At 42.8% G+C, this 10,225-nt stretch overlaps 1 protein-coding gene across 1 annotated transcript in view; it reads right to left on the bottom strand.

Annotated features, from left to right (window-relative positions):
• The window catches only part of FER1L6 (fer-1-like family member 6), a 175,416-nt gene extending 166,819 nt beyond the window's left edge, over positions 1-8,597 (bottom strand). The window contains exon 1 of the mRNA XM_010839005.1: positions 8,497-8,597. Within this exon, the coding sequence (XP_010837307.1) occupies positions 8,497-8,519 (23 nt within the window). The 5' untranslated portion in view covers positions 8,520-8,597. The remainder of the gene's footprint in view (positions 1-8,496) is intronic.
• Between the last annotated feature and the right edge of the window lie 1,628 nt (positions 8,598-10,225).

Consider the following 10,225-nt stretch of genomic DNA (forward strand, 5'->3'; position numbering starts at 1 on the left):
AGATACTTCAGTTTATCCACCACACTGGAAACCAGAGGTACTGCCAGAACCTCTGGTACTGCTCTCTGAGAAAATGGATATTTGGGGACTTCCCTGGTGGTCCAGTGGCTAAGACTCTGCACTCTCAATGCAAGGGACCAGGTTCAATCTCTGGTCTGAAAATAAAATCTCACATACTACAGTGAAGACCTGGTGCAGCCAAAAACAAATAAATAAATAAGAAAATAGGCTATTTGCCCTTCCCCGCACCAAAATCATTCTATGCTCCACCTATTTATTTGTGTCACTAGCTTTCAATTCAAAATCTCAAGTGCACACATCTGACTGGTGCAGCTGGAGTCTAATGTCAGCATCCTAACTGCAAGGCAAGCAGGTTTATTATGGGTTTTACCTTGGGAAGAATTTACAGATGGGAAAAGAAGATTAGAGGTGTAGAGCAGTTGGAAAGAAAAACTGTCTCATTCCACCAACAATAAATAACTTCAATAAGTCACCACCAGGCAGCAGTGATATTGGTTAATCCAAATATGATTTTTTGCTCTAAAAAATTGAACATGTTGAAATAATCATCAGTGAATTCATCTGTATCCTTTGTATGCAAAGGTGAGCATTTAATGAGAATTTATGGAGAAATTTTGATGAGAAGATTTTTTTCAAATTCCATTAGAAGGTAATTTACAAATCAATGAAACTTTGATTCATATTCAAGTATTAATAGAGAAATTAATATTCCTCTCTAACCCTTATCATCATTTGCAGCAATTACATAAGTAGAGCCCTGCATTATTCACAACATGAACTTTGCATACCTTTCCAGAAAGGGAAAAAGAAGCAGTGAGAAGAAATCTCATCAGACAACAACTTTAGAAACAGGGATATATAGAAGTGTAAGACAGCAGTCAGTAAAGCTTCATAAAGAACAAATCCTGTCAAACTGAAGTAACTCAGCTCTCTTGCCAAGCTAAGCTAAGTTAAGTCACGTCAGTCGTGTCTGACTCTGTGTGACCCCATAGATGGCAGCCCACCAGGCTCCCCCGTCCCTGGGATTCTCCAGGCAAGAACACTGGAGTGGGTTGCCATTTCCTTCTCCAAGGTAACTGCAGAACGTGGAGAAGAAGCGATAAATGTGATCTACGTTTATTTTGTCAGCCTTTGGGATTCTGCCTTGAATAAAGCAGGCATTAGTAAAGTAAGATAGTATCAGCCAGCCCACCCATCTACCAGCCAGAAGTACAACTTGTGAAGAAGCATTAAAATAAGATCTCTTCGGAAATGAACGCTTCGGAAATGAATACTTCCACAAAAGCCAGTGTGAAGATTTTCAAAACATAGGATGCTTATTATAGTCAAAGCCAAAAATTCAGTTTCACAAATAAAAACTAGGTTGCCCTTCAGATATTTGAATAAAGAAACGTGACTTCTATCATTGAATCCTTACCACTCAGAGTTCACTTGGTTTTCCCAAAGGATTAATACAGATTTTATTTCCACTAACCAGTTCCAGTAGAGACCTAGAAAATTTTTTTTCATCAATCCTCTTATCTCACGAATAACTAGACTCATTATTATGATGACTAGCCCAATCTTTCAGCCAAGCCATGAGTTGAATCTTTTATTTTTCCCAAAATGAGATTGGTTGTTAAAGTCTCATTATTGACGTCTGACTCACTTCTGTGATATAAAACTAAGCTCCCAAGAAGCTTGTCTTTTTCACTGCCTGATTATCCATGACTCTAGGCAAATGGCAAAACTTCTCCAGACTCTCGCTTTCTTACCAGACATTTCCTCACCAGCTTTGGAATAAATCTTGGGGGCAAATCTCTCCATCACCATGTTGGAGTGATGATGGCCAAGAGCCACAACTCTTGGCTCAGAGAGTAGAAACTCATTGTGCAGCAGCCCCTCCCCAGGACAGGAAAAGACACAGTCGGAGGAGAACAAAGAGGGCAAGACAGGATGCGGGGGCAAGAGATCACAGCTGCTGTATTTTTGGAAACCAGAGCCAGGACACATGATTCAGAGGAAAAGAAGAGCTTTGGATGAGTCAGTCTGAGTTCAAGCTGACTCTACCACCATTTTTTTTTTGAATATGGACCATTTTTCAAATCTGTATTGATTTAATTATAATATTGTGCTTCCATGTTTTGTTTTGGTTTTTTGACCACAAGGCATATGGGATCTTAGCTTCCCAAGCAGGGATCAAACCCACATCCCCCTGCATTGGAACATGCTAAGTTGCTTCAGTTGTATCTGACTCTTTATGATCCTATGGGCTGTAGCCCTCCAGGCTCCTCTGTCCATGGAATTCTCCAGGCAAGAATACTGGAGTGGGTATCCATGCCCTCCTCCAGGGGATCTTCCCAGCCCAGAGATCAAATTTGTCTCTTTTATCTCCTGCATTGGCAGGCAGGTTCTTTTCCATAGTGCCACCTGCGAAGTATTAATCCCTGGTCCTCCAGGGAAGTCCCTCTGCCCTTCTTAGCTACAGAGTCTTCACCAGCATCTCTTAATATTTACCTCCCTGGGCTGCTGTAAGAGTCAGTGGGATTAAGTAGAATATAGAAAGATAATCACCATTATATGAATGGTTTTTGGGGGGCTGGAGGAATTGTAGGGGGACACTAACATATAAATCATATACATCAATTATAAGATACAATGGAAGTTCAACATGTAGATCCAAAGTGACCCTTGGAATCTACAAGCATGGCAATTTCTTTTTGAAGTCGGGAGTAGGGTAGGGAAAGGGCATAGGGAGAAGGATTCCAGGCTCTCTTGAGTCCAGGCTCTGTGTCTCTTATGTCTCCTGCATTGGCAGGTGGGTTCTTTACTGATAGAGCCACCTGGTTACTCAGCCTTAAAAAAGAATGAAATCCTGTCACATCCTACAACATAGGTGAACCTTGAGGACATTATACTGAATGAAATAAACCAGTCACAAAAAGACAAATCCTATGTGATTCCACTCACATGAGGCATCAAAAGTAGTCAACATGTTGATGTATGGCAAACACAATAACAATATTGTAAAGTACCCTCCCATTAAAATAAATAAATAAATAATTATTAAAGTAGTCAAACTCAGAATAGTGATTATCAGGGCAGGGGAGGAGGAAATTGGGAGCTGGTGTTTAGTGGGTTCAGAGTTTGTTTCAAAAGATGAAAAAGTTCTGGAGATTGTTTGCTCAACAATGTGCATATATTTAACACCCCTGAATACTCTTAAAAATGGTTAAGATGGTAAATATTATAGCATGCCTTTTCTATTTTAAATTCTATTTTAATTTTTAAGAAAACAGTCCCTCAGTGGCAGACACCTAACCTGATCTGTCTTTTGTCTCCAGTACCTAGAAGAGTACCTGGCATTTGAATTTGTTGAATGAGTAAACAAATGTATACTACATTGCTTAAAACTTTATTATGAAATCACGAAGTCCCAGAGTAGGAAGAAACCCCAAAGGTCAAATCAGCGTGTCTTCCTGTATAAAGCATGAATTCCCTACCCAACAGAAGCTATGTGGTCATTCAGACTCACCACGAGTGCTCCTTGCTCAATCCTGTCTCCCAGACAGAGCCGCCATGCCACCATCTCTCCTCCCAGCTCTGGGGGCCACGGAACTAGTCTAGTCTTGGTTCTTCATGACAACCCAGCGTTAACCTCCGAATCCTCGATTTTGAAGTGGATTACAACCCTCGGGGGCCAGACAGTGTGCCCATTCGTTTAAAGGAAGCCATAGAGTCACAGAAGGATCCAAGAACTGGCTGGAGCACACCCACTCTGAGCTGCAGTTCACACTGGCCACGCTGTGTCCCCCATGGACTGACCGCCCCTGCTGCCCTGGCTTTGCCCCATGCCGCACACTGAAGGGGCACTCATGAAGTATTTGTTGAACAAAAAGAATCTATTCATCCAACTGCCTTTAAGCAGAGCTCTCTAAGAGGTAACCTCAGTGATGAAGGTCCAGCTATTTTTAAGGACTCCAAAGCAAGATCATTTCACTCACTTTCTCTGAAACTGCTTCCAACATTCAGTGACCATTTCACGTAAAAGCATTCACTCCTCGGCTGTCTGCTTTCTGGACTGTTCTGCGATTGTGCCATGAGTTTGAAGTCCCATCAACCCAGCTAAGCCTCGAGTTTCCACAACTTCTCTTGCCCCATAATAGCCCCTGATACAAATACAGGTTAAATTTTAAAAACCTTTGACCTCAGCCAGATTCTCATTTCTAGAAATTTATCCTGAGGATGAGATCATAAAACTTTGCCAAGGAACAAAGTTGAATACACAAGGATGTTTATTATGGAATGATTACTTTAACTGAAAATGGGAAATAACTCAAATATTCATCAGCTGGAGGCTAATTAAATAAATGTATTTTGTATATACAGTGGAGTACCAAGTATTCATTAACAACGACAGGGCAATATGTACTCATTGAATTGAAAAAGAACCATACAAGACACAAGCACAGACTTGATTAGTTCAAGAAGAAAATGCAAGAAAAGGATTTAACTCTCACAGGATCTTGGTACGATATGGGAAAAGAAACCATAAAAGTCACAGTGCTTTTCAATATTAAACACTTCTTTTCAATCACCTACTGGATAATGGAATTTTCAGTGCATGTTGATAACATTCAGAGGAAAAGTAGGTTACAGAATGGCATGTATAACACAATTCAGTCTATGTTTTTAAAAATGCATATCAGCATAGAAAGATGCCTGAAGGGATTTTTCATCAAAAAGATGAGTATTAATCTCTGGGAAGCAGGATTGGGGTAATTTTACTTTCATCTTTATACCTTTTAGGAGAAGGCAATGGCACCCCACTCCAGCACTCTTGCCTGGAAAATCCCATGGATGGAGGAGCCTGGTGGGCTGCAGTCCATGGGGTCGCAAAGAGTCGGACAAGACTGAGCAATTTCACTTTCATGTGTTGGAGAAGGAAATGGCAACCCACTCCAGTATTCTTGCCTGGAGAATCCCAGGGACTGGCGAGCCTGGTGGGCTGCTGTCTAAGGGGTCGCAGAGTTGAACACGACTGAAACAACTTAGCAGCAGTTATACCTTTTACTGTGTGGTTTTACATTTTTATAAAAGTTGTGCATTATGTTTACAATCAGCAAAAATTGTAAGGTTCTTTTCATTTGGGGAAAGAAAACTGTATCTGGAACAAGAAGGCTCTTATCAAATACTAGTTAAATGGAAACTGACTCATAGTCTTTTGGTAGAGGCAGGATTCTACAAATGACATGAATGGATGAAGACCTAAAAGGCCTTCCTGACTGCTAAATTGCACCAAAATGCCGTAGTCTGCCGCCTGAGCCAACACCATAGAAGTAACGTTTCTACTGATGTGGTGAGGGCTCACCATAAGTGAAATCCTCCACTGTTTTGAAAGGCTTGTGCTTTCGACATCTCATTCAACCTTCAAAACTAGATTTGTGACCAGTTTCCCAAACTGAACTCCCTAAATATCTGTCTGGCCAGCATTAGGCAACATTTCCGGGTCGGGGATGCACAGTTGCTTGCTGGATGGATGAGCAGGTTGTTGGATGGATGGGTGGACGGATGGATAACAGGAATGAATTCTTTTCCCTCTTTTGCAGACAAGAAAACAGAGAAGCAGAGGTGAAGCAACATCCCTAGGGTGATACTGTTAGTCCATTATTAACTCGAGGGTTGGAATCATTCCTGTATAGGGTTTCCTAATCAGCTCTCTTTTATCAAAAGCCACTCCCACCCCAAATCTTTAGGAGGAAACTCTTCACTATCACTGACAGACATGTATCTGATAATCAGGGCTGATATTCAAAGCGGCATGGGTACTGACCTGTCGAAATGGCACCGGTGCAGGACCCAGGAGACCCCCTGCCTTGATCAGCATTAACCCATTAATTGCCGGATGCCAGTGGATCCTGGGTGTCAGGACATTCATTGGGTTCAAGATAGGAGCCCACTCAGCCACTGGTTTAGAACTATTTCATTATTTTACCAATAAATGCAGCCAAACACATGCATAATGGTTGGATATGAACTCTGCCAAAAACCCTCCCTGACACACTGCAGTGTCACTCCCCAAGTGAGAAGCTCTACTCTCTCTCCACGCACAGCACGGCCCTTGCTCTGAGCACTATTTATAACTCCACTTGAAACCTTCATCCTGACACATCCAATTTGCATGCACAAATGAAATCAAATGTCATTATCCTCTTCTGAAAATTTTCCTGAGCCTGGCCATAGCAGAGGATCAGGGCAGGTCTATAGAGGGAAAGAATGATTATAAAGGGAGAGAGGATGTGATAAAATCTCAAAAAAAGAACTTCCCAGTCCAGTGGTTAAGACTCCACTTAAGGGCTGCACAGGTTCAGTCCTTGCTTGGGGAACTAAGATCCCACATGCCATGCAGCATGGCCAAAAAAAATAAAATAAAATCTCAAGAAGTACAAGACAGCCCCATAGAAGGCCAGTCCTTGCTTGAGCACAGCTCTCCCTGGACACACATATGCTGTGTATGTGCAATTTTGTTCCAGGCACCAGGTAAAATTCTGGAAGACAGACTGTCCCTGACCTCAGTCTGCTCAGACTTCCAGAAAGTAGCAAGAGAGACATTGGACGTAGCTGTTGTAAAATGGAAAGTGAGAGTGGACAAGAGCACTGTGGGAATTCAGAGGAGAGAGAGTTTCTTTCCCCCAGAGGAAATCTAGCAGGGCTGCCTGAGGAAGGCAACCCCCACCTGGGTCTTCTTGAGAAACTGTGACAGTAACCCTTGAGGAGGAAGGGAAATGTGCCATCAGAGATCAACTCAGGCCAGTCTGGAAGCAAACATTACCGTGTAAGGCATTTACCAGGAAAATATGCAGACAGACATGGCATGTGCCCTACTGAACTTGTCCTCTCAGAGCGATCATGCTTTCTCACCTCCCAGCTTTTACCCCTGCTGTGTCTTCTACCTGGAACATTCTCTCACCTTCTCCACATTCAGGAATGTTTTTTTCCATTCACCCTCCACTTCTCAGCTTAGATGCACTTTTTCTGAAAAGCCTTCCTTGATCCTTCAAAATGGATGAAATTTCTCTTCCCACCCGGGTTCCTACTCCTATCATAATTTCACAGCACCCGCATCATAGTCATCTACTTTGCTATTCATTGATACCACTTCTCTGCAAGCGCTCTGAGAGAAGATCTGGGTGATCCGTGTGTGTGGACCCAGAACCTAGTAAAGAGCTGTACTCGTAATAGATATATTTAATAAATGATTGAGTTTTCAAAGATGATTCAGCAGCCCATTTGTATACCATTACCCCAATCCTGTCCCCAGGCAGAGCTGACGATGTGCCCAGCTAATTCTACCAAGTTGCTTTGTAGATGAAACAATCAAATGTGCTTAGACCGCTTTTCATCATCCCACCCCTTTTCACCAGCCCCAAGCCAAATGAAGAGCGAAGGCTTGTTCTGGACACACGACTAACTTCCCCAAGGCCCTTGTGGCCATAGGGGTGCAGACTGAGCCCCAGCAAAACTCCCCAGGCAGGTCCAAGAATGAGACCATAGGACTAAAAAGACCCCACTTCTTATTTACAAAATGAGAGAAGAGACTTTGAAGCAAGAGATGGCCAGAGCAAGAAAAGAAACCACAAGTTTAAGCTGGCCTTATAGGTTAGTGCAATTACATCAGAAAAGGGCCTGGTTTCTGAAAATACAAAGCATTTAATGTTAACCCTTTATAACTCCCCAGTGGCTCAGACTGTAAAGAATCTGCCTGCAGTGTGGGAGATCCTGGTTCGATCCCTGGGTCAGGAAGATGCCCTGGCGAAGGAAACGGCAACCCACTCCAATATTCTTGCCTGGAGAATTCCATGGACAGAGGAGCCATGGGATCACAAAGAATCGAACAGGACTAAGCAGCTAACACTTTTGCTTTCATTTTTCACCTTATGGCTCAGTTGGGAGAGCTAAAGGAATTTTTTTAATGTTCAGAATATTAACAGTGGTTATCTCCAGTGATACTGTGAGTGATTTTTAAAGTCCTCATAGCTTCTATATTTTCCAAGTTTTCTACAATGAATATGATACATTTTCTCATCAGAAGGGGAAAATTCTGTCTCTTAGGTGCATGTATGTACTCAGTCATGTCCAACCCTTTGTGACCCCATGGACTGTCGCTTGCCAGGCTCCTCTGTCCATGGAATTCTCCAGGCAAGAATACTGGAGTGGGTTGCCATTCCCTTCTCCAGGAGATCTTCCTGACCCAGGGATCAAACCCACGTCTCCTGCATTGGCAGGTGGATTCTTTACCACTTGAGCTGCCTGGGAAGCCCTTTAAGTGCATGGTCAGACCCAGCCGTCCTTTCTGGCCCATGAACTTTCCCTCCTAAGCTTTAAGTCTCAGTTAATCTTTAAGGATTTTTTGAAGGGAGGCCCTCCTTTCCCAGCTCCCGGCCCTTTGGCTCTGGCCACACCCAGAAACCTTGCTAGCAAAAGGAAATATATTACTTGGCTTTGGATGGCTTCTCCATTCTTCCTCTTCTTGGTGCTCCTCTGGGCTAGTAACTGGCAAAATCCTGATGTCTGGCTTTCTCCAGATCCTGGGCACAGGCTTCTGAGTTTCACAGTCATCTGGTGGGTGAGGCTGTTTGGGGTGTGGCTGAATCAACACTCGCTGGCGTGCACGGCTATTCTCGAGCATCATGTTACCCAGTGTAATCAAAGGTGCAAAAAGAAACTGTCCCATGAAGAGTGGACCCATCCATCAGACACGCCTTAGCAGCATGTGTCTTAATTCCCTTCAATGACAGAACCAAAGGCTAAGTGCCTTCAAGCCTCAAACTCATATTCTTCTAAGAATTATGTTTTAAGACCATGGTGGCTCAAGTGCTAAAGAATCCACCTGCCAACCCTGGAGATGCAGGTTCGATCCCTGACTTGGGAAGATCCACTGGGAGAGGAGATGGAACCCACTCCAATATTCTTGCCTGGAGAATCCCATGGACAGAGGAGCCTGCTGCCGCTGCTGCTGCTAAGTCGCCTCAGTCGTGTCCGACTCTGTGCAACCCCATAGAGAGCAGCCTACCAGGCTCCCCTGTCCCTGGGATTCTCCAGGCAAGAACACTGGAGTGGGTTGCCATTTCCTTCTCCGATGCATGAAAGTGAAAAGTGAAAGTGAAGGCGCTCAGTCGTGTCCGACTCTGTGCGACCCCATAGATAGCAGCCCACCAGGCTCCCCCCTCCACGGGATTTTCCAGGCAAGAGTACTGGAGTGGGGTGCCACTGCCTTCTCCACAGAGGAGCCTCGTGGGCTGTAATCTGTGGGGTTGCAAAGAGTTGGACACGGCTGAGTGTACACACGCACATATACCATCTCATTGCAAGGACAACATGTTATTACGATCACTCAGGGAATTCCCCAGTGGTCCAGTGTTTAGGACTTATCACTCTCACTGCTGAGATCCCTGGTTAGGGGACTAAAATCCCATAAGCTGCTCAGTAAGGCAAAAAAATAAATAAACCACTCAGTTCTCCAAGAAAAGGCTGTTTCTTCAACAATGAAATGTTTTATTACCAACACTGACCACTAACCCATGTGACTACTGAGAATTTGAAATGTGGCAAGTGCAACTGTGTACACTTTTTAAAATTAATTTAAATTTAAATGGCTACATGTGGCTTAATGGACACTGTTTTGGCCACTGCAGTTTAGGATCCCAAATTGTTAGGCCTGGAAAGAACCCAATAAATCATCTGGACCTGTGATTCCCAACCTTTGCGTTTGGGAGACCCATTCCTAATATTAAAGATGCATTCAGACCTTCCTCATATTAACAGAATGTGTAGTATCTTTTGTTAAAAATATTGTAATAACCCAAATGAACAAAAGTTCAAGAACATTTTAAATTACATTTTAATTAAGAAAATCATGATGATCAAAATCAGTAAATATTCAATAACAAGTTTTAATGGCATTTTAATTAAGAAAAGCATAGTGGCCAAAATTAGTAAAATTACAGTAATACTTTAAATTGCATTTCATAATTTACAACAGCATCCTTATACACATATAATAGATATATGTAAGGCATGGTTTTGTTCAGCCTTCAAACTTGTCTAATATACAGATTTCCAGATCTTATCCAATAAATCCATAGCTCGTGATGACCATTTCTGAGAGTGCACAATTCAATGTGCAAACCAGTGAGTTTATGTAGCCTTAGTTTGAGAGAGAGAG

The sequence above is a fragment of the Bison bison genome, unplaced genomic scaffold (assembly GCF_000754665.1).
Source record: "Bison bison bison isolate TAMUID 2011002044 unplaced genomic scaffold, Bison_UMD1.0 scf7180017864108, whole genome shotgun sequence".
NCBI lineage: Eukaryota > Metazoa > Chordata > Mammalia > Artiodactyla > Bovidae > Bison > Bison bison.